Consider the following 25,591-nt stretch of genomic DNA (forward strand, 5'->3'; position numbering starts at 1 on the left):
GAAGGCCTAAACATATACTTATAGGTGAATAAAATCTCCCTTACTGCAGCCTGGGGTCCGTGTCTTCTTTTACGCAAATTGAAGATTTGGTGTTCATATATATATATATACACATATATATATACACATACATACATATATATATACACACACACAGTGGCTCACTAGTTAGAGGAGGCAGACCTGGAAGCAGAGGTCAGCCCGGGACCAGGGTTCAATTCCCGGCTCGGCGGGGTCTTGAGTCCTAAAATGTCCATGGACTCGACAATTCTCGTTCCGGTGCCTACTCGATTCACGGGTTCACACTCTGCGACTCTGGGCAATAGCTTGCTTAATCTCCACAACGGCCCCTCGCGGCGGGATGCCTGGCTTTCACCTTGCGGATACCCTGCTGGGGTTATCTCACAGGGGAATACCAGGACGGGTTCCCTAAGCAAGCGCTTAGAAACCGCTCGGTGATTTGCGCTATATAAATTCCTGTACATTTACATTTACACACATATATATATATATATATATATATATATATATATATACACACACACACACATATATATATATATATATATATATATATATATATATATATATATATATATATATATATATATATATATATATATATATATATATTCTAACTACTAGCCCTCAAACTCCATAGAAGAAATTGGCTAGGCCATTAACTACATCAGAATTGCAGTTCACCAAACTATTGAGTTCAGCATCTTAAAACAGATGCCCAAATGTCAGCAGCTGACAATAACAGATCAATGGCAGATGTGCCTCACCCTGGAGAAAAAAGCTGCAGAAATGTAGGGAGCCGAGTAAGGAAAGAGCCAGATTCACAATGGGCAGGCCACACCTTGTACAAATAAAGAGCAAGTGGTGGTCCTCGTTGTTAAGTTAAGGTATCAATAGTGCTCTGAAGGCATCAAACTGACAATAAGTTGCCAGCCACCTCTCAGAGCAACCAAATGAAACAGAGTCAAAGAATGTTAACATACCATAATTACAATTTCAGACTAACACAGCAACTTGCAAAATGTAATGCACCCGGAACTAATGAACACCAAATCCAACAATCGAGATTCAAGATGTTCCCATTCACAGCTTTGGAACATTGTGATGAGATTGTCAGTGCATATATGAGACACCACCATTTCCTTATAAAGTCATTGAGTTTCCTAGCCTGGAAATTTACAGAGATCTCACAAACATCCACCCAAAAACCCTGCTTATTTGACTTAACAAAGCTATTCTTGACTGCCTCAGCGATTTAGCCTCTAACAAAAACCTGTGACATGCTGCTCTTTTTCTCTGTCACAGGACTACTCCCTTGCGATATATACAACACCTGGATTCTCTTACCAAAAGGAGGATGAAAGTTAACAAATATTTGACTGTCGAGCATGGCAAAGAATGCATATGGATTTCAGATGGCAGTAGGTATGAAAAAACAATAAAACCAATAAAAGAATTAGAGATTTATAGTGTGTTCACTTGAGATGTAGTTCGGTGTAGTGCTCAATGAACAGTGTGATCAAGAGATAGGAAGTCTACTTATAAGGACTAGTGAATAGAGCATCCACAACAAAAATGGAAAGAGTGAATTAAGTGCCTGCTGTGAGATGTAGTCCAGCGGAAAGGTAGACTAAAGCGGATCATGTAGCATGCTTGGAGAAGGTGCTAAAGGTGAGATGACCCTAGCCTAGAGATTGCCATGAGGGCTGTACAGTATCCAGTGGAGAGTGTGCCCAAAGAGAGATGCGGCAGAATGGAGTGTGTGCCAGTGTGGGTATAGCCTACAAAGAATTCCCATGGGTGAGAGGGGCCCAGAAAATTCTGCTCAGCAAATGATTAGTCTCAGGAGAGAGAGACAAGATATATATTCAACTACTACCAACAGAGCTCCACCTGGAAAGTAAACTGGAAATTTTACAAGTGTAAACATTAATTGCAAAAAAACAATTGCTGCAACATTAAAGCTGCAACCGGTAGTTATTAAATATGCATTTATATAGTGTTTGGAACAGGCAAGGCTGGTCCATCCTAAGGGCTCACCTTTATGTGCAAGTAAGAAGGTAATCTTAAAAATTCAGCTGCTTTAGCCCAAAACATTTGTGCACCGCAAAAGTAAATTCAATTTCGGGTAGATGGAACATGGCATGCCAATATATATATACCCTGAGGAAAAGGACAGGCACATAGTGACATGGTGACAAGTTACATAGTGTGCCTTTACGGGAAGAGCTCTGAGATTTCTGAGGAGAGTCAGTGCCCGAGTGCATGACTTTGATATTCTGCAATAACGAGGTCAATGAATGAAAGATGGACTTTGCATAAGACAAAATGCTACATAAGGCCTCTTTGTGGTGTGGAGTTCAAACATTCTTAATCTTGGAAAGGCATTTGATACCTGGCCTTACCCAGATTTGCACAACTTGCTCAGTATGGCTATTACAATCCATCAACAGACAATAGCAGAATAGTTTAACATCCTTGAATACTCGTGAAAATAGGAAATGTTGATGTAAAATGGCAAAACTGAGTTTTCCAAAGATACAGTGGTCGAAAGGAAAATAGTTTGAGTGTAATACATTCATACAGAGCACAATAAGGCAACATGTCATCTCTAGGCACGTAATAAAATATTTAGAACATTAACTGGTGGGAATAAGTAATAAGAGGTATGCCACAGGAAGTTATTTAACCAAGCAGGATAACAGACCATTTCCGACTTTGTTTCAAATGCCTTTCTGAAGTCTCTAAAATGGTGTTAAGCTTACCTCATCCAATTTGACACGCTTTGTAGAGTGAGTCAAATGCAACAATGCACAACTAAAACTACCTGCTCATGAGTATCCATTGCTCATGAGACTACAATTAGACCTCACAATAGTTAAACATGATGTTCTTAAATGACACTCGTATTGAAGGTTGCTCCACTTCCCTCATGGGCTGAAGGGCCGATCTTCACACCAACGTAGTCTCAGACATGGCATTCATAGAACAGGTAAATGGCGAAATTGACGCCACTCACAACATCTGGCACAACAATTTGAAGGTTAACAATTGCTGGATTATACCAATGAAAAAGCATGAAGACCAGAAAAAATGGTGCAAACTACACATTGACTTCGGAGGAACACCTGTTTTTTTCCGAGGCCTTCACCCTAAGATATCTTCTCAGCTAAACTGACAAAGTCAGCAGACAGAACGAACGATATATTAAGCTGGTTCTTCAGACTGTACAGCACTCACAGACTTTACCAACTTAAACAAATATATATTTTCAAGTCGTTCAGGTCTTTTTTGTTTAGTATTCACAACGGCTTGTCAAAGCCATTTACACAAAAACTGTTGAAAGAAGCTGAACCATGAAAGCCGTGCTGCCAGCTGGATAGTGCCAAGGGTAGAAGCTCTTTCTCCTCTCATTTTTCCATGATGAATGATGGTTGATTTCGCCTTTGTAGTTCCTGTTTGGTCATCACCAGTCCAGAGAGAGCAAATCGAATGCACCATGCCTATAAGTCAAAAGTCTCAGAGTGCAATCCCTACGCAAACCCTGCAAGATCTGCAGATGATCACGTAGGGTCTGGATGGTACTAAATGTTTACAAGCAGTTTCAAAGCCAAACCCATTTTAGGGAGTGTTTCATACGATGACTAACAAAATAAAAATAAAAAAATAATTTCCCCCCATTTTATTTCTCGGAGGGCAGAAGGCATATCCTCTGTCAGGAGCATTAATTTGATAACCTATGTTCAAATGAAGTAATAAAGACCGAGGAAAAGCTGAGGAAGTGCTGTGGTAGACCACCGGAAACAAGCAGATGATATGTAAAGACATATAGGCAGTTGCAAGCCATAGTAGTTGTTGGGCACTTTCAAATAACTGGTGGCTCTTGATTTTTTGGTTGGTTCATTAAGTACCCTTTCACATTTTGAAGACAATGTGGGCTATGGGCTGAGAAGGAGGGTCCTCTCTTTTGTCTTTGCATTGATGGAGGTGCATCAGAATGATTGGAAAAATAAGCTGACCAGACCCACTCTGATGGAACATAAGAGCTTTTATCACCAGCTCTGTCTAACCCTACTCAAACCCACATGTTGAAATGCACTGGATTACACAATGATTTTTGGTTAAGGAAGCTCTTCCAAAAATGCTGTTTAATTGTCAACTATCCGCCAGGAAGTGAGCTGAAGGTAGTTTCAAAACACTTTAGAGACAGAAGAGCTCCAATGGCAAGTTCTGCTTTCAGCTTCCTATCCGTCTTCTAAACGGCAAAAGTCGTGTCACTTAAAGGACGACTACAGTAAATGAAAGTACATGGTAGTGATTCAGAGAGGCAGAGAGGGTGCACAAGCCGCACTGCGGGACACAAACATAACAAGTGTGCGGGCCAGCAATGGGTGTTCGAGATTTAGAGTGCCAAAAGACCTGGTGAAAGACAATGACCATATAAATTTAACGGGTATGAATGTGAGAGGGTAATAGCAAGAGAGTAGTTGACTTAGTGTTAACATAAGGGATACCTGAAGTTGACCCTCCTTAAGTTGTTCTTGAATGAAGTCTGTTCTTACTAATATAAATCCAGAAGATGATGTCCGCAAGGGAACTGCCACTCCCCTTCCAAACTGTAGTCACATAATATTTCAGGTGCTGTGTAGGTATCTATCTAAAAAGCTCCATAGCTGCCCTTAACTCACTTAAAATTGATGTATATGTTTCCATATCTAGCCCCATTGTTCAGAGGCTTCGTTATTACATCTGTCTCTAAGGCAGCAAGTTGGAATTAGTTCTATGTCACATGACCAGGAACATCATCTGCCGGCAGATTGGGACTGTGGAGACATGATGACATGCGATTGCATGGGCAAGCTGAGTTCTGTCCTATGATTTGCCATCTGACTGAGGACGGAGGTTGCAACGGCTTCGGCAGCAGAACGGAGGCCATTGGAAGAGGCAGTAACTGAGCTGTGCTGGATGACTGGTGCAGGCGACCCCGTGGGCTCGGAGCTCTCCTTTGGACTTTCTGTTTATTGGGAAGAGAAAAAAAGCAAATAAATGACCACACCTTCTCCTTACCCCCCACGCTCCCAAAGAATATGATCTTAAGACTAGCCATCAGCATCCACACCATGATGAACTTTAACAAACCATTAATTCTGCTGCCCACACACCTTGTACTCAAGGCCACGGGAATTATACAACAGGGAAGGACCAAATTAGGCATCAAGAAAAGCCAATTATTATAGGTCAATATTTTGCCATTTTTACATGTTGACTCTTTCAAGGAACAGACTTCATCTCATTACTACCAGTTTAACACCAAAATACAGCAACAAGCAACTGAAAGGTGACTAGTCAACCTTTGCGAACGGCCGTCCACTGTATGGCAAAACGTGTGGCTGCGTTTTCAGTAACTTTTAATCCATTAGAAACTTTTTTAGGTTAAAATGTGCAAATTATGCAGATGATGGATTATATGGCAAATGCACCAAATGCATAATTGTATGGAAAATGCTGGGGTTATACTTCACCAATGAAACAGGCCTGTAAGCCGGAGTCATTTTTGTCCTTGTGCTCTGTGGAATGTTGTGTCATTGTGTGAATACTACCCCTTAGTTTGCTGGATTAGTAAAGTGCTTAGTGGTCTATAGTCTAATAGCGAAGTCAGAAAATCTTAGCTTACTGGCGTAGTTGAACAAGTTACTTACCTCTGGTAATGCCTTATCTGGTAGAGACAGGATCTAACTGCAGATTCCTTACTTTTGAATTGTCCCCAGGCTGGAGCTGGAAAACTTTTTCAGCAGTACCTCTGTACTTCATTAGAGGGTGTTGTGCAACTCCATAGTGATGTCGACCACCAGATGTGACATCAACGGAGTACATGTATGCCCCTTCCAAAAGCACTGACGTCAGTTTCTTCAGAGAATACATTCCGTACAAAAAAGGCAGAGTCACTTAAAGAAACTGGTCAATGAAACAGTGTGCCAATGAAGAGATCTCTCCGACTCTCTCTGTCAATACAGATGTATCTGTAAGAAGGAGTATCCCAATATCAAGCTGGAGAAATATCACAATATCAAGCAGGATATGAAAGATAGGAATAAATCAGTTTGCAGGGAGGATGGGAGGTTAGTAAGGAATCTTTGGCTAGATCCTGTCTTACCAGATAAGGAGTTACTGAAGGTAAGTAACATGTTCTGATAGACATCTAGCCGCAGATTCCTTACCTTTGAATTAGATACAAAACAAAAACATTCTCGGAGGAAGGCCTGCAAACTGATTGGAGCAAAATCCCAGAATAGAAATAGCTGGTGTCTAGCTGTAGCATAGGAAGAAAGATGACAATGGCTGCTCTAAGGCAGGAAAGTTAGAGGAAATTCTCGGCAGCCCAAGGACCACAGGTAACAAAGGAAGAAGAAGAAAAAGCATGTAGCTTTACTCCTGGCAGAGGAAGAGAATTGTGTCTGAAGACAACATACAACAAGGACTCAAAACGAGTGCACTGGCATGGCAGAACATGAAACAGGGCGGCTGCAAGTAGGGAAACCCGGGACAGAAGGCAACTCTACTGAGCCATAGCTCATCACCATAAGAAAGCATTATCTTAGCCAATTTGTTCTCAGAAAGAAGGCATACCAAAAACCCATGCACACTGGAGAACATGGAACACGATCTGAACAAGAAGATTCTCAAACCCACCTGGCCCCGGGGACCACCACGTCCCTGGGGCCAACTTAGTTTAGTAATGATGGGGGGCCCTCCTGGGCCGTTCTCGGCCCTGAGGACCACCACCTCCCAGGGGAAGGCCCTACAACAAGAAAGGAGGGGGAGGCACACAGCCACCCTCTTGGAGACATAGATGGCCCTGGGGAAAAGCCACCTCCCAGGGCCAACTCCTGCTATGTCCCCGAGTGCCCAACCACGGGACATAGCGGATTGCTGTGGCTTAGAAGGAGATTTACAGCTCTCACCAAGCCACAGCAAATGCTCCGCTTCCAACAAGGAAGAGCAATGAATATGCACTCACTTGCTGGAAGCCGAGCAGAATAGCTTTCAGACACAGGGAGCTGCCTTTGCAGCAGCTCCCTATGTCTGAAAGCAATGCCGGCTCCCGCAGGTGGCGGTTATCGTCAGTGACAGCGGGGGCATTCAGCTTCCCCCACAGTCCCAGTGGAGAGTGAACGCCCTGAGGGCACCCAGAAGAAATGATCAGTCCCCATCTCTATATGGACGGGCCCTGTGGGATGTGGCCACCGGGGCGAATTCGGCCTGGGGTGGGGGCCTTGAAGCTTCTCTCCCCTAGTACAAATAGGCAGGGCCCCAAGGGATGGGGTTCTTCGGAGGGGGGCCACGTGGCCCTCCTCCCCTAAATAAAAATAAATAGGCCAAGCCCCAGGGATGTTGGCCTTGCAGGGGGGCCGCACATCCCCCCCCCCCCCCCTTCGAAAAAGACCTGGCTTTTGGGGATGGGGTCCCCGGCGCCAAAATCGTGGCCCCCATCCCTAATAAAACAATAAAAAAATAAAAAATTGCCAGCCTGTGAGATTTGACGGAGGCCTTGCCCCTTTCACCACCACTCTGCAAACGCGCCTACTGGCGCACTAATAGCTGGGGGATGAAGTCCCCCTGGGCTCCTAAGGGTCCTGGGGGCCAACTACACCTCCCGTTACCTCCAGGTGATCCCACACAGTGAGACTGCTGAAAGGTTATCGGAAGCCACGCCCCCTTTCTCCACCACTCAATCAGTCAATCATGGCATTTGTAAAGCGCGCTACTCACCCGGGAGGGTCTCAAGGCGCTGGGGGAGAGGGGTACGTTACTGCTCGAACAACCAGGTCTTGAGCTGCTTCCTGAAGGAGAGATGGTCTTGGTTTCGCCGAAGGTGGGTGGGGAGGGAGTTCCAAGTCTTGGCTGCCAGGTAGGAGAAGGATCTTCCTCCGGCGGTGGCTCTGCGGATGCGTGGTACGGTGGCGAGGGCATGGTTGGTCGATCGTAGCTGGCGGGTGGGCGTGTAGAAGGTCATGCGGTCGTTGAGGTACTTGGGTCCCAGGTCGTGGAGAGCCTTGTGTGCGTGGGTAAGGAGTCTGAACGTGATTCTCTTGCTGACGGGGAGCCAGTGCAGGTCTTTCAGGTGGGCAGAGATGTGGCTGTGTCGGGGGATGTCCAGGATGAGTCGTGCGGAGGCGTTTTGGATGCGTTGGAGTCTTTTTTGAAGTTTGGCTGTGGTTCCGGCATAGAGGGTGTTCCCGTAGTCCAGTCGGCTGGTGACGAGTGCTTGGGTGACGGTCTTCCTTGTTTCAGTGGGGATCCATCTGAAGATCTTGCGGAGCATGCGCAGGGTGTTGAAGCACGAAGATGAGACGGCGTTGACTTGTCTGGTCATCGACAGGGAGGAGTCCAGATTGAAGCCCAGATTGCGTGCGTGGTCCGTTGGTTTGGGGGCGGTGCCCAGGGCCGGGGGCCACCAGGAGTCGTCCCAGGCGGAGGGTGATGATCCCAGGATGAGGACTTCCGTCTTGTCTGAGTTCAGTTTAAGGCGGCTGTTCCTCATCTAGTCGGCGACCTCTTTCATCCCTTGGTGTAGGTTGGCTCTGGCGGTGGTGGGGTCGTTGGTGAGGGAGAGGATTAGCTGGGTGTCGTCGGCGTAGGAGATGATGTTGAGGTTATATTGGCGTGCGATGGCTGCGAGGGGGCTCATGTAGATGTTGAAGAGGGTTGGACTGAGTGAAGATCCTTGTGGTACGCCGCAGATGACTTCGGTGGACTCGGATCTGAACGGGGGGAGGCGGACTCTCTGGGTTCTTCCGGCGAGGAATGAGATGATCCACTACAGTGCTTTCTCTCGGATTCCGATGTTGCTGAGGCGCTTCACTAGGGTGCGGTGGCAGACAGTGTCGAACGCCGCGGAGAGGTCCAGGAGGATGAGGGCCGCTGTTTCGCCGTTGTCGATCAGGGTTCTGATGTCGTCGGTGGCTGCGATTAGGGCGGTCTCGGTGCTGTGGGTGGCCCGAAACCCGGACTGCGAGGGGTCGAGGGATCCGTTCGTCTCGAGGAAGGCGGCAAGCTGTCTGTTGACGGTCTTCTCGATGACTTTGGCCAGAAAAGGAAGGAGCGAGATGGGACGGTAGTTCTTGAGGTCGGTGGGGTCCGCCGTTGGTTTCTTCAGGAGGGCGGCCAGCTCGGCGTGCTTCCAGCTCTCCGGGAAGGTGGCGGTGTGGAAGGAGGAGTTGATGATGTCTCGGAGATGGGGTGCGATGATGGCGTCGGCTTTGTTGAAGACGTGGTGCGGGCAGGGGTCGGTTGGAGATCCGGAGTGGATGGAGTTCATCGTGCGGGTGGTGTCTTCGTAGCTGATCGGGGTCTAGTTGCAAAGGGTGGTGGTGGCGGGCGCTGGTTCGGTGGTAGGGTGCAAACACGCCTCCTGGCGCACTACTGGTTGGGGGATGAAGTCCCCTTGGATGCTGAGGGTCTTGGGGGGCGAAAAACCCCTCCTGTTACCTCCAGTAAGTCCCACCCAGCGTGATTGCTAAGATATGGTCGGAGGCCCTGCCCTCTTTCTCCACCACTCTGCAAACGCAATACTAGGTAAAAACCTTAGAAATTCACTTAAAAAACACAAAGGCTACAGGGACGTTATGACAGGCACGGCTTATGATCTTACAGATTACATCACTCATGACATGGCCAGTGACAACACTGATGACCAAGAGGGCTATGCATATCTCTTATGCCAAGTCACCGGGAAACTAGTGTAGAACTATTGCAAGAATGGGGAGACACATTTTGGGTGGCTCTATGGGCTTGGTAGTCATATTGATTAAACACACAGAGAAGGAACTAATGGACATACAAAAATAATTAAAAGATTTAGAAAATGAAATGGATAAGGTGTAATTCTCAACAGAGCTCCAAAAAGTTAAAGAAGAAATATTGGATAAAATTGAAAAACATGAGGAAAGTGTGAAACAACGTAAACAAATTAAATTCCAAAGAGACAATGAGGACTTTGAGGAGGGAGGAATATTTACATTTTTGAGGAGATTTGAATCATTCCACAAAAAAGATCAACTAGACTTCACAACAAGAGTATCTTTGATCCGTGTCCTTAACGGACACGGATCAAAGATAAAGTGAAGGCAATGCATTGACATCAGATATTGGCAATAAAAAGACAACTTTTTCAACTGATATAAGGTTAGCGCTATAGGGACAACAATGGTACAAAACCAATTTTTCCGGAAGAGGAAGGGGACGAGGAAGTCAAGGGAAACAAGGAGAGGTAGGAGGGCACAGAGAAAGAACAGGAATGAAAACAAGAGGGAGTGCCAAATACAGCAAGAATTTTAAACAAAACCACAAGAACTAAATGTTATAAATCAGTCAGAAAAACAAATAACAGACGAGGAAGCCACATTGCTAAAGAAAGGATTGAACTTTTGCCCAACCACACAGATTTAACACAGACAAGAATAAACATTATAAATACATTAGAAAATTAAAATTGGTGAAAATATTTTCAGAAAAAGCATTGAAAAATTGTAACCTTCAAAAGAAAAACCAGTTAGTAGCCTTACGGCACAAGATAGACCCACACTCATGAATTTACTCACAGTAGAAAACGAGCTAGCTAATGAGGAATTAAGAAATATTGAGAATAAGAATAAATTGCCTTCTCTAGAGGCAGGAGAAAGTGGCAAAAACCCTAAATTATTATATTATCCCGACCTTCCATCGGCTAATAAAATTGATCTGTTTCATGAAGCAATGGTTCACTATTTCTACAAAATGCAAAATATTGAATGTGGGAATAATGTAACCCCTAAAGAAAGAACAGCATTGAAATATCTTCAACTGAGATAAAAAATGCGGATGAAAGGGGAAACATTATCATTCTGAATAAATCAGATTGCTTAAAGGAAGCTAAAAGACAACTTACAGACCAAACATGTTACAGTTGCCTAACTACCAACCCAACAAAACAGATTCAAGCCACGCGAACATCTAAATTAAGAAAATTAGTTGATAACATTTTTATAGACTAAGAAGAATGCAAATATTTAACTATGGAACATCCTGTGATGGCTACAATATACTTCCTCCCTAAAATACATAAAGATAGTAGAAATTCACCTGGAAGGCCTATAGTCTCCGCGAAGGGACCAATTCTGGAACTAGTTTCCAATGACATTGATCATATTCTCGCCCCTCTTGTCAAAGACCTCAACTCCAACTTCAAAGACACATCTGATTTATTTCAAAGACTGGATGGCATACCATTGAATTCCACATAGAAACTCGTAACAATGGACGTGAAATCGCTCTATAAGAGTATTGAGCATCAAACAGATCAGAAATCCTGCTGATACTTTCTGGGTAAAAGGAATATCCAATTTTATTAACATAACGAAGTGCTATTAGAGAGTATATCTATGTGTCTACATAACAATGTTTTTATTTTTAATATGGAGATGTTTGAGGAATTACGAGAAACTGTTTTGGGATTTTCTTTTTCACCAAACTACACAAACATAGTAATGGGGGTGGTGGGAACAGAAATTTGCCTGGTTACCAGAATATGACAAGTACACTGAAAAGACAATATTGTGGTTGTGTTTTATTGATGATCTCTTTTAAATTTGGGAAGGTACAACACAGGAATTAGAGGAATATTTTGCCTTACTCAATGAAAAGTCAGAAAATCTCATATTTACATTTGAAATCAGTCCCAATAGAGTAAACTTTTTAGACACGGAAATCTTTGTGCACAATGATACATTGCAAACTACTGTACATAGGAAAGAGACAGCAACAATATTTTACATGCAGAGAGCTTTCATCAAAAAAATCTAAAGGGGAATATCCCATTTGGGGAGTTTTTAAGAAACCACAGAAATTGTTAGTTGGATGTTTGAGAAACACAATCATGAAACACAGAAAAGGTTCAGCAGCAGAAAATATCCGAAATAGGTAATCACTGCAGGACTTCAGAAAACAACATCGAAGAAAAGAACTCCAATAATACATGGATCAGGAGTGATGGAAAACAAACCAAATAACATAATAAGATTGAAAACAACGCATTCTACGGAAACTAACAAAGTATCAAAAATCTTGGAAAAAAACACTGGGGAAAATTAGAACTGAACTCTACAGTAGCCGAAATAGGTGGAGATCACTCCCATCATCACATGCAGAAGGGCACCAAATTTGAGAGACAATCTCACACCCAGCCACTTCAAAACGACTAACAAAAACCATGGCTATAGCCTGAAGGTTTCTTGTCCTGCGACAAATGCAAAGCTTGTAAAATTGCAGTAACAAGAAACAAAATCAGGATGGATAATGGTACGATGTGGAAAATAAAGCAATATATTAATTGCAGAAGTAAGTTTGTAGTATACGTAGTATAGTGTCTGAGTAAAAAGAAATATGTGGAAAGTACTACAAGTGAATAGAAGTAAAGAATTTTGGAACACATCAGAGCCACATCAAACAGGAATCGCAGAAATGCAGTTGCAAAACATATGGAAGAAAACCATAACATCAACTGGGAAGAACTGGGAACAAATTCCAGTGTCAGACAGAGCAATCGTGAAAAACTGTTAGGACAAAAAGAATCAAGATGCATCTCATCGCTGAGAATGTTGAGTCCGAAAGGTCCCAATCCAAATGAGGAACTCTATGTACATCTATAATGAAATTAAGAATAACTGTAGAAGTTCTTCTGCATGAGAGACGAATCAGATTACTTGGATGCTATACTGTTCAGTAGAAATAATTGAAATTAAAAGCTTTAAGATAAAGAGAGAACCTCCTAACTGATTGAATTGAAATTAAAGTTTGGTGACTCTTAATGGAGAAAATAACCACAAGAGGGTAAAATGCGGAGGAATAAGTCAATAATATAAATAAATATCCTCTGGAGGGTTGACAACTGAAGCATAAATGAAAATGAATAAAGACACTGGAAACAGGAAGAATAAAAACTAGGCATAGAGACACGCAGTTTATAAGAACATAGCCCACATGAGGGCAGAGTAGATGTTTCAAACAGAAAGAGGAACATGAAATCAAAACATGGATAAAAACAATGTGATTTGCACAAAACTGGAAATTATTGAGAACTGCACCAATGCCTTCGCTGAATTCCAGTGAGAAACTTTTTTTAATCCTGTTTATTGACAACAGCTAATTTGCACAATTATCGTTTGCACTTTGTAGCATAATAAGCACCAAGTCACAGTCACTTTAAACATTCCTTATCACGACTGTTGCAAAACCACAAGAACCATCATGCATTGCAAAATGGAAAATGAGGTCATCTGACAAGGGAAATAAATGTTACACAGGGTTGTTGGGAAGTAACCCGTGATCAAGATCTGTGAAGAGACCGAAATGCCGTGGGTTTATTGTATTCACAATAAAATTACAAGCAAGAGAAACCTGCCGTGAGTGTGTCCTTTTTTTCGGGTGCTCCGGCGACAGGGTTTGAAAAGATTACCAGCATGGTCCTGACGGGGGAGAAAAAGCACCACCGATATTTTGATCACCTTCTGTCCAAATTGGGAACAACAAAGCGTGGAGAGAGAGAGACACACACACACACACACACACATACATACATACAGGGACTTATGGAAAATGCTACTTACCAAGTATCCATCTGTTCTTGGCATGCAGATCTGTGGATTCCCAAGCTTTGCATAGTCTACCATCTAGTGTTGGGTCCGGATGATTGCGTTTTTGTTTTTTTGTCCGAAGAAGTCTTTCACAATCACTAGGTATGCGACTCCTCCTTTCAGTGATAGTGCGCATGGGCATATGCTCCATTGTTAGATTGTTTGCCGTAGAGGGTGATAATGGAGTTAGTAAGAGATGTCCATGTATACAAATATCTAAGTAAGAAATTAATGCAACAGGTATAGGTACCCGGGGAGGAGGGTGGGCGCATGAGTATCTACAGCTCTACATGCCAAGTACAGATGCATACTGGGTAAGAAGCATTTTCTGTTCAAGGCATGTGAGCTGTAAATAACATGCTTTGTATAGACTATACAGCATTTATCTCCCAAAGCGGTGGCTATTCTGTAGCTGTTGCAGTCAGAAATAGTGTACGTAAAACTGCTTGGCCCACACTAGCTTGCTGTCCTGCTAACACATCTACACAATAGTGCTTTGTGAATGTGAGGTGCAGCCCATGTTGCAGCTTTGCAGATGTCATCTATGGGTCTATTCCCTAAGAATGCCATAGAAGCCCCTAGTTTGCGTGTGCAGTGCGCTCTAGGGGGAATTGTCAGTGTTCGTTTGGCTTTTGTATAGCATGTCTGAATGCACATGACTATCCATTGTGCAATGCCTGATTTTGATACAGGATTGCCTTTATATGGTGGCGCAAAAGCATCAAACAGTTGTTTTGTTTTGCGGAAAGGTTTTGTCCTTTCTACATACTAAAGTAGTGCTCTTAAAATCTTAAGTGTGCAAAGCACATTCTGCCACAGAATCTGGTTGAGGGAAGAACACCAACAACTTTACAGATTGGTTGATATGAAAGCCAGAAATGACCTTTGGTAGGAATTTAGGGTTGGTCGAAGAACCACTTTGTTTTTGGTATACTTGTAAAAATTGTTCTTCTATGGTTAGTGCCTGAAGCTCACCTACACTCCTCAGTGATGTGACAGCTATGAGGAAAGCTACCTTCCAATTGAGAAATTGCAGTTCACATCTATACAATGCCTCAAAGGGTGGACCCATCAGCCTTGTAAGAATCCACACTGGAGCAGGTGGAAGTCTTGCAGGAATGATTCTTTTAAGTCCCTCCATAAGTGCTTTAATGACAGGCACTCTAAAGAGACAGGAGTTGTCTGTTCTGTAGGTATGCAGCTATTGCAGCAAGATGTAAGCGAATGGAAGGGTGCTCTAAATTGGTACGCTGCAGATGTAATACATAGCAAATGATATTTTGAACTGAAGCGTCCAGCGGATCGATTTGATTGTCATTGCAGTATATCACAAATTGCTTCCACTTTGCTGCATAGCATGCTCTGGTGGTAGGACGTCTAGCCTTTTTGATGATGTTCATGTAGTCTGCCGGGAGTTTAAGGTAGCCAAATTCTAAGATTTCAGGTGCATGATCGCAAGATTGAGATGACTGGGATCTGGATGTCTTATCCCTCCGTAGCTATGAGTGAGAAGATTGGGAGTGAGATGTAGTTTTTGGTGAGGAACTACTGAGAGCTCCTAAAGGGTTGTGAACCAGGGTTGGCAGGCCCATGTGGGAGCAACTAGGATTAGTGTCAGGGAAACCTGTGTGAGCTTCCAAACCGCTAATGGAATGAGTGGGAGAGGCGGAAAACCGTAGGCAAATATCCCTGACCAATTCATTCATAGTGCATTGCCTTTGGATAATGGGTGTGGATACCTGGATGTGAAACTTTGGCATTTTGCGTTTAGTTTTGTGACAAGCAGATCTAGGTCTGGAAAACCCCACATTTGGAAGGATAGGAAGAGAACTCGAGGGTGGAGTTCCCATTCGTGGATCTGTGGTCTTTGACGATTGAGCAGATCTGCAATCTGATTGTTTACTCCTGGTAGGTGTTCTGCAAGGAGATACATTTTGTAACGTGTAGCCCATCTCCAGATGGTCTGTGCTAGTTGTGACAGCTGGAGAGAGTGTGTGCCCCCCCCCACCCCCATTTTTCTATGTAGTACATTGCTGTCATGTTGTCTGTACGGATCAGGACAGTTTTGCCTACTAGATATACTTGAAACGCTTTGAGCACTAGAAAAATCGCTAGCAGCTCTAGATGATTTATGTGAAGCTGCTTTTGCTGCAGGCTCCACATGCCCTGAATTAAATGCCTCTGGAAATGAGCTCCCCAACCAGTGAGGGTTGCGTCTGCTGTTAGCACTATCTGTGGAACCTGGTCGATGAAGGGCTGCCCTTCTGAAAGGTTTTGTGTATTCCACCACTGCAGAGAGCGATGGTTGCAGACGTCCACCAACACTAGATCTGATAACAGACCCTGAGCCTGGTTCCACTGCCGTGCTAAGCACTCCTGAAGGGGAAACATCTGGAGTCTTGTGGAAGGGACACTTAGAATGTAAGACGCCATTATCCCTAGTAACTACATGAACACTCGAGCTGGCAATGAGTGTTGAGGCTGAAACTGACAGAGTAAAGTTAGCATGTTGGAGATTCTGGCCGGATTGGGGTAAGCCAAAGCCTTTTTTGTATCTATTGTGGCTCCCAGATACACCTGTGTGTTGGATGGTTGTAGATTGGATTTGGGCAGATTTACTGTGAATCCAAGATCGTGGAGCAACTGTACTGTTTTGTGAGTGTGACGTAGACAGCTTCTTTGTGAGCTGGCGTTTATGAACCAGCGGTCCAAATATGGGAAGAGGTGAATGTGTTGTCTTCATAGATGAGATGTGACTACTCCCAGGCACTTGGTGAAAACCCTGGGTGCAGTAGTTACTCTGAATGGGAGTACCTTGAACTGATGGTGCTGGCCTGCAACTACAAACCTGAGGTACTTGAGGTGAGCAGGGTGTATTGGGATATGGAAATAGGCGCCTTTTAAGTCCAGAGTAGACAGAAAGTCGCCTTGTTGAAGGAGCAGGAGCACTTGCTGGAGTGTGACCATGTGAAAGTGGTCCGACGGAATGCACAGATTTAGTTCTCTGAAGTCTAGTATAGGCCTGAGAGAGCCGTCCTTCTTGGGAATTAAAAAGTACAGGGAGTATACACCTGCCCCTTGTTATTTTGATGGGGCTGGTTCTATAGCTCCTTTCTCTAACAGAGAGAGAACTTCTTGCTTTAGAAGGGTAAGATGTTCTTGTGACAATGCATGTGATCTTGGAAGAATGTTTGGGGGAGTGTCTGTAAGTTCCAGGCAGTAACCATATTGGATGATTTGTAAAACCCATTTGTATGAGGTTTTTGTGTTCCAGACAAGGAGAAATTGTGAGAGATGTCCCCCGACAGGAGTGGAATGATTGGGGGTGACGGAAGGAAGTCACTGCTTGTTATTTGCGTGGGAAGTGCATGAAGAGTTGCTCCTGCCTCTTCCCTTACCATTGTTTCCTCTAAAACCTCCTCTGAAATAGCCTCTTGGTAAGGACGATTGGTTGTTGCCATTGTAATAGGAGGGATTTTCTGTAGAAGTATTTTTGGAGCCACCCCTGTAAAAGGTAGTGATGAAAGAACCCCTATTTGCAGGTAACTGCAAAGCCCTCATGGACTTTGCGACCTCAGTATCTTTTTTCATCTTTTCCAGTGAGGTGTCAACTGCTGGACCAAAGAAGCGTTCTTTGTCAAATGGCTGGTTGAGAATAGAGGCATGTACCACAGGTTAGAAACCTGAAATTCTTATCCATGCATGTCTGCGTAGCAATACCCTGGTGTTTACTGCGTGGGCTGCTGTGTCTAAGGCGCACTTGATGGAGGTATCGGTGATAAGTTTGCCCTCCTGAATAAGATCATTTGCCTTAGATTTATGTTCATCAGGCAGAAATTGCATGAGTTTTTCTAACTCATCATAATGAGCCCTATCTGGCTAACAAAGCCTGTGCAATAGCGATGCACCAGTGATTAGCCGTTTGTGAGGCTATCCTTTTGCCAGAGGCATCAATTAACTTGGACTCCTTATCAGGAGGAGGGGCCTCACCTGTGGTCTGTGAGTTAGCTCTCTTGCGAGCATTGGAAACCACAAGAGAGTCTAAGGGCAGCTCACCCTTGTTGTAAGCATGGTCAGTAGGTGCCGGTTTATATTTCTTCTCAACCCTAGGCGTGATGATTCTTGCTCTTACAGGATCTTTGAAAACCCCATCTCTGTGTTTAAGCACTCACTTAAGTATTGGCAGTGTATGGCTATTTTTTTTTAGAGGAACCTAGGGTCTCAAACAAGAAGTCCTCCTCTAAATCCTCCTCATGCAGTTACACCCTGTGATAATGAGCAGTCGTATTAAGAAGCTCAATGTACCCCATATTGTCGTCAGGTGGTGATGGTCTGGACAGATATAAGTCAGGGTCATTATCCGTGTTTGGCTCAGTGTCACAATCCTCTCATGGGTCAACATCTTGTGGCCTATCCTCATCCCCATCCCCATCCCCTTCATCTTGTGGGTCAGGTGATAGTGGAGAATTAGTAGGTGTGATGACTGAGGGTTAGTACCTATATTTTTTCTCTTCTGTTGGCCCATTTTCCTTTTTTCAGGCAATTTGCCATGAATATGACCAGCGTCTCTGTTTATAACCAGTTCTTTCTGTTTCGGATCTGAAGGGGGAATGTCGGACCAAGGCTTTTTTGGTGGAGTCTTTTTTGTCTCTGCTTGCCGTTTTCGCGTCAAAAAATTTCGTCTCCGAAGTCTTTGGTACTGAAGATTTTGTCTTCAATAAAGATAGAATGTGGACCACGACATGCTTTGATTTGGGCACCAAGGATTTTGTTTCGAAGCCGGCATGGGGCCAACTTGAGTCTGAGCCGGAATGCTTCTCTCTGTGTTTTGGAGCCGGGCCCGGGCGCTCAAAACTTTTTGTTGGTGCCGACCTTGGCCCGCAGGCAGAGGATGGACTGGAGACTTTTTGGCCTTGTGTTATTGGGGCAAGGGGGCTTCTGTACTCACAGTACGCTGACCCGGTGTAACTCGAGTCTCTTCTTCCATGTCGGAGTCGGCCTCGGAGATGTGTTCTTTTTCCTTGGCTCCTTGAGCTTGTGTTTCTTCTTGGTCGTAATCTTTGCTGAAGATGTCCGGTACGGAACCGCCTTGGTGTTGCATCTCTCGACGTCGAGCCCGACGGTCAAAGAGCGTCTTCTTTGATCAAAACGATCGGCACGCGTCGCAGTCCTTCTTGTCGTGTTCCGGGGATAAACAGAAGTTGCACACTGTGTGTAGGTCAGTGCGCGGAAACTTGGCGAGACACCCGGAACAGAGCTTGAATGGAGTCCATTCCATCAACTGCTAGCGAGCCCGGCGCGGGCAGGCCCAATGGCCCTCCACAAGTTTTCCGATCGAAGATCTTCGAGTCAAAACGATACGCAGAGAATGGGAAACGCGATCGAGAAAAAATACAGTTGAGGGTAGTGGTTTGCGCGTCAAAGGGGACCCAAGAAACGGTGCAGAACCGGAATGCAGCAATTTACATCCGAATCAGATGGCGGAAAAAAACTATCTAACAATGGAGCCGATGCACATGCGCACTATCACCGAAAGGAGAGGTCACCTACATCGTGACTGGAAAATACTTCTTCAAACAAAAACAAAGTGCAAACATCTGGACCCAACACTAGATGGCAGGCTATGCAAAGCATGTGATTTACAGCTCACACGCCTCGAACATATATTTATAAAATAGATAACAGACAATGGGCAAGGACCCCAATATTACACAATGACGACAGAGTCAACACGAGTACCAGGCTGAATGGGAAAAATAAAATGGAGAATAGGAAGCATCACCCACAAAGGGAAAAGAAACGCCTGCTGCCACAAGTAAACAAGGCAAACAGATGATGCAGCTGCAAAAAGACCCAGGAGGTATATCGTGAAAGAAGACTGCAGAGTGAAAACTGTCACCAGAGAGAAATCAAGACCTCCATCTGTGTTCATGAAATGCTAACACCGGGGGAGACCGATAGGAAGGCTTCCGGAACAACCGATAGTAAGTTAGATAGACTGAGGAGGACCTGTCTGGGGCATCAGGCGAGTGAGAGAGGGTACATTCTCCAGGGAAGAGAGAGAGACTACACACACTGCGAATATCGTGGCAGCCTGTGAACAAGGAGCCATGCTCCGAACCGCGTCAGCCAGACGAAACATCCACGACCAAAAAGCTGGCTGATCTTAAATAATCTGCTGTGGAGTGCGTTTTCAAAATGAGGGCGTTTTGGTTGAACATAAAATTACCGTCAGCACACCCGTGAGAACTGCACCACCCGAGATGCTGAATGGGGGCCACGAGATCCTGACAATCCGGAACTTAATTGTGGAACAGCAGAGTAGCGTAATTACTGCTTTTTACTAGTTAGAGGCCCACTAAGGGTAATGTACTATTGCTTATTGCTTGTTGTTGCACAAACTCTACTATAGAACTACTTACTGAAATGCACTATTTTTCCCAGCAGGCAACACAAGTTTACTCACCTGGAACCTACTTAAGGAGAACTTTATGCAGGGAAATATGCCTTTCAGCACACGGTGAACATCGGGGCAGACTGTGAACAAGGAGCCATGCTCCAAAATGCATCAGGCTAGATGAAACATCCACGAATAAAAAGCTGGCTGATCTTAACTAATCTGCTGTGGAGTGCGTTTTCAAAATGAGGGTGTTTTGGTTTAACATATACATACACACACATATGGCAAATGCTACTTACCAGTATGCATCTGTTCTTGGCATGTAGAGCTGCAGAGTTGTACACTATGCATTAGATCACCACCTGGTGTTGGGCTCGGATGATTGCAGGTTGTGGTCTTCTTGGAAGAAGTCTTTGTAGTCACGAGATAGGTGACTCCTCCCTTGGACAATACTGCGCATGGGCATCGGCTCCATCCTTAGATTGTTTTTCACCATGATGGGAAATGATGGAGCTAGTAGAAGTAAAGAAAGAAGGATGTCCATGCGTGTGCATCTAAGTAAGATGAAAAACTGGAACGGATACAAGTCCCGGGGAGGCAAGAGGGCGTGTACAACTCTGCAGCTCTACATGCTAAGAACAGATGCATACTGGTAAGTAGCATTTTCCGTTCGAGGCATATGAGCTGCAGATTGTACACTATGCATTGATTGTGCAGCAGTGTCTCCCTTAGCGGTGGTCACCTGTATCCGTTGCAGTAGTTTGAAAGAGAGTTCTAAGGACAGCTTGGCCTACAGCAGCTTGCTGCTTGGCTTGCACATTAACACAATAGTGTTTGGTGAATGTGTGTGGTGTAGACCATGTTGCTGCCTTGCATATATCCTCTACGGGTATGTTTCCTAAGAAAGCCATAGAGGCTCCTAGTTTGCGGCTAGAGTGCGCTCTAGGAGGAACTGTTAATGTACGTTTAGCTTTAATATAGCATATCTGTATACATTTTACAATCCACCTTGCAATCCCACCCTTTGAGATGGGGTTGCCTTTGTGTGGAGGAGAGAAAGATACAAACAGTTGTTTTGTCTTTCGAAAGGATTTTATTCTATCTATACAGTATAAGAGAGCCCTCTTAACATCTAATGTGTGTAAAGCCCTTTCCGCTACAGAGTCTGGGTTTTGGAAAAACACTGGTTACTCTACGGATTGATTTAGGTGAAAAGGAGTGATAATCTTTGGAAGAAATTTTGAGATTACATCTAAGAACCACTTTGTTAGTATGTATTTGAAAAAATGGTTCTTGTATAGTGAAAGCTTGTATCTCACTTACTCTTCTGAGAGAAGTAATGGCAACAAGGAAAGCTGTTTTCCATGTTAAGAATTACAGTTCCCATTTATGTAGCGGCTCGAAAGGGGCCCCATGAGTCTTGTAAGGACAAGATTGAGGTTCCACACAGGAGAAGGTGGCAATCTGGGTGGGATTATTCTTTTTAATCCTTCCATGAATGCTTTGATTGCAGGTACTCTGAAGAGAGACAAATGTTGCCTGTTTTGTAAAAAGGCTGCAATTGCTGCAAGGTGCAGGCATATGGAAGAATATGCCAAATTAGACCTTTCTAAATGTAAAAGGTAGCAAATTATATTTTGAATGGAAGCATCCAGGGGATCAATTTGATTATTGTTGCAATAAATGGCAAATCTTTTCCATTTAGCGGCATAACGCGCTCTGATAGTGGGTCTCCTAGCCTCTTTAATGATGTTCATACAGTCTGGTGGTAGGTTTAGATAACCAAACTCTAAGACTTCAGGAGCCAGATCACCAAATTCAGTTGGTTTGGGTCTGGGTGTCTGATTTCTCCATGGTTCTGTGTTAACAGGGAGGGTGAGAGCCGTAGCTTTTGATGTGGAACTAGAGAGAGATCTAGTAGTGTGGTGAACCACGGTTGGCGTGCCCATGTGGGAGCTACTAGGATCAGTGTGAGAGACTGTTGTCTGAGCTTGCGCACTACTATTGGAATGAGTGGGAGAAGCGGAAAAGCGTACGCAAATCTGCCTGACCAGTTCATCCATATCGCATTGCCTTCGGACAGTGGGTGTGGAAACCTGGCGGCGAAGGCTGGGCATTTTGCGTTTTGGTGTGTGGCAGACAGATCTATGTGTGGGGGCCCCCGCTCCTTTGGAAGAATGGCTGAAGAACTTGTGGATGTAGTTCCCATTCGTGAATCTGTTGTGACTGCCGACCTAACAGATCTGCTATCTGATGGTGAACTCCTGGAAGGTGTTCCGCTAACAGATAAATGTTTTGAGGAATGGCCCATCTTCAAATGTTCTGTGCAAGTTGGGACAATTGCAGAGACTGTGTCCCCCCCTGTTTTTGTATATAGTACATGGCTGCCATATTGTCCGTCCGGATTAGGACAGCTTTGTTTTGTACTTGAAGTTGAAAAGTCTTGAGTGCTAAGAATATTGCTAGCAGCTCTAGATGGTTGATATGGAGCAGTTTTTGTTGATTGGTCCATTGGCCCTGAGTTGTGTGATGTAAGTGATGGGCTCCCCACCCTGTGAGGGATGCTTCTGTTGTGAGCACTACTTGTGGAACAGGCTCGAGGAACGGCCGCCCCTTTGTCAAGTTTTTGGTGTTCCACCACTGCAGAGAGCGATGCATGCCGCTGTCTACCAACACCAGGTCTGTTAGTTGACCTTGAGCTTGGTTCCACTGTTGTGCTAGGCATTCTTGTAATGGGCGCATTTGCAATCTTGCGTGTGGTACTATGAAGATGCAAGATGCCATCATGCCTATTAGTCTCAAACACCTTGACTTGCAGAGATTGTTGGTGTTGAAAAGCTGTGACTAAGGCTTGAATGCTCTGTATCCTTGCTGGACTGGGATACGTTAGAGCTGTAGGCGTGTTTATTGTAGCCCCTAGATACTGATGTACATGCGAAGGCTGCAGGTGCGACTTGGTGTAGTTTATTGTAAACCCTAAGTCGTGCAATGTTTGAATTGTCTGATGTGTGTGTTGGACACACTGATTGAATGACTTGGCTTTTATGAGCTAGTCAAGGGAAGACATGTATTTGTTGTCTTCTGAGATGTGCTGCTACCACTGCTAGACATTTTGTGAATACTCTTGGAGCGGTTGTCACTCCGAATGGGAGGACTTTGAACTGGTAGTGTTGTCCTTCCAGTACAAACCTTAGTTACTTTCTGTGGGCAGGATGTATGGGGATATGGAAGTAGGCGTCCTTTAGATCTAGTGTTGTACGGAAGTCGCCTTGTTGCAGCAGTGGAAGCGCTTGCTGTAGAGTGATCATATGAAAATGATCTGATTGTATGTAATGGTTGAGGGGCCTGAGGTCGAGAATTGGCCTTAGTGTTTCGTCCTTTTTGGGAATTAGAAAGTACAGCGAGTAAACCCCTGTTCCTTGTTCTTCTAAAGGAAATATTTGAATAGCATCTGTAGGAAGGTAGATCCCTGACTATGGTTGCCCCCAACTTTTTGCCTGGTGTTTTGCTGGTTTTCTGACTTAGTTGACCTGGGACCCTGCTATTCAGGGCCCCAGGCCTACTGCTCTCTCTGTAAAATGGATTCCATGTACCTTAGGTACATATCTAAATTGGATACTGAGTCACCTTATCAGTCCCTGTACAGTGTACCTTAGGTACCCAGGGCATAGGTGTACCCAGGGACTACCAGGGGCTGCAGCATGTATTATGCCACCCCTGGCTGGCCATCCAAATCTGACACAACTGGCTGCTTGACAGCTGGGGCAAGGTGGTGTAATCACCCTTTGCTTTAGATATAGTATACCTATATCTAACCCTAAAATGGACACACATATCTCCTATCAGTCACTCCTATGGCAGGCCTTAACAATCCTGAAGGCAGAGTGCTTGGAATCATGTGAGATGGTGCTCTGGCATGAGCTGAGCCTGTCTGCGGCTTTCGGGATCTATCCCTTAGCCGTTTCCATGATATCGCATACCATATACTCTTAAGTGCATTATAATCCTCGCGGTTAAATGCCAACTCTGGTATCGCTTTATCAAAACATGTCGAGTAAGGTGTCATACGACTTGGAATACTAACCCCTCGCCAATTCTGGCGACGGGGTTAGCATTCCACCCTTCTAGAGGGATACGACATGCATGTAGCCTGTAACCCCGGTTAAAGTCAAACAGAGCCTCAGCTCCACAAAATGGATGCTGCCACCGAGACACAAGTCTGCCCTCCTGCTGCTGGGAGTCCTCCCAGAGCAGGAGATAAGGACAAAGGGTTTCCTGCCAGGGGCGGTGCCAGCACCGTCCCAGACAGGATTTTGTGTATTGTAGGTAGGCAGGGCTACAGAGGAAGGTGACTGCACGTGGCACCCCAGTGCTCACTGTGCATAGGCTGGCTTGAACCAGTTCCAGGGACACTCCAGACCCTGTGCTGGGGAAAAGCCCGCCAAGGAAGTGGGTGTAACCACCCCCCTCCTGGTCCCACCCATAGGGCAGGACCTAGTCGCGTGCCAGCCCCCTTTTCCCAGATAAAGGTAGGGACTGGCCCCCTTCCAAATCAGATCATCTTTGAATCCTGAAACTACTTTCTACGAAAGGAAATCAAGACTTCTTCCTAAGATTTCTCCCTTGTGACTAAGGAGTAGTCACCCTGCATCCGCAGGCACCATCTTAAGAACACTGCGGTCTGCTGCAAGTCCTTCCTCCGGAATCCGACTGCCCAGCTCGACGAGAACCGACTTCCCTGGCACCTCTGACCTCTACCCACCTCTACAGCCCAGCTGAGAACCGTGGGTGCGACGAGACCTCGAGGGACCGGCCATCTGCAAGACTGCACGACTTCTGCACAGCAAGCCCGCCAAGTAAATTCCTGGTGAGTGCTTTGGGGTCCGAGAAGCCCCGACCCTGAGCAGCTCCAGCACCGAAGTGCAGCCTCCCAGCATCTCCACGATCTGCGTGGGGCCCTTCTGCTTTTTGCTGCTCACCGCGTTGTTTGGCTACTAGCCCGCTGGCTTGTGGCCTTCTGAACGACGCCCGACGACATTTCTGCTGCTGGTCTGGTTGCTCCAGACTGGCCCTTGCTCCCTTCCAGAAGAGGAGCACCCCGGACCCTCCTGGTCCACTCAAGACGCCATTTTGAGTCCACCGCGTGGGCTTGAATTAGCCAAGGCTTGTTGCCCAATCCTGGGTAACTTCGACGCCGACAGCTTCATCCATCGTGGGACAGCTCGCCTCTCCATCCTGGTCGCCGACAACGCCTCCTGGTCCGTGAGATCTGCAGAGCCAGCGTCGCCCACTCACCTAGTCGAGGTGACTGCCATCCGGTGCCCTCCTGGTGCCCACTGACTACTGGCTAGTAGTCACGAACTTGGTCCCCTCTGCTTTCAGGTGTCATCCATCTTCGATCCAGGCTTGGATCACTCGAACAATCTTCACTGGTCGCCTGCCAGCAACTCCTTTCTTCCAGGCTCCTGGTCCGGCAACGAGGATTCCCGACGTCTTTTGA

The 25,591-nt window shown here is 45.1% G+C and overlaps 1 protein-coding gene across 5 annotated transcripts in view; it reads right to left on the reverse strand.

The window, feature by feature from the left end:
• Positions 1-3,265: 3,265 nt before the first annotated feature.
• The window catches only part of LOC144829111 (cyclic AMP-dependent transcription factor ATF-7-like), a 741,502-nt gene continuing 719,176 nt past the window's right edge, over positions 3,266-25,591 (reverse strand). For all 5 annotated transcript variants that reach the window (XM_078687923.1, XM_078687948.1, XM_078687956.1 and 2 more), the window contains one exon: positions 3,266-5,035. In XM_078687923.1, coding sequence (XP_078544049.1) covers positions 4,824-5,035 — 212 coding nt within the window. In that variant the 3' untranslated portion in view covers positions 3,266-4,823. The remainder of the gene's footprint in view (positions 5,036-25,591) is intronic.

This window comes from Lissotriton helveticus, chromosome 1_1, assembly GCF_964261635.1.
Source record: "Lissotriton helveticus chromosome 1_1, aLisHel1.1, whole genome shotgun sequence".
NCBI classification, from domain to species: Eukaryota; Metazoa; Chordata; class Amphibia; order Caudata; family Salamandridae; genus Lissotriton; species Lissotriton helveticus.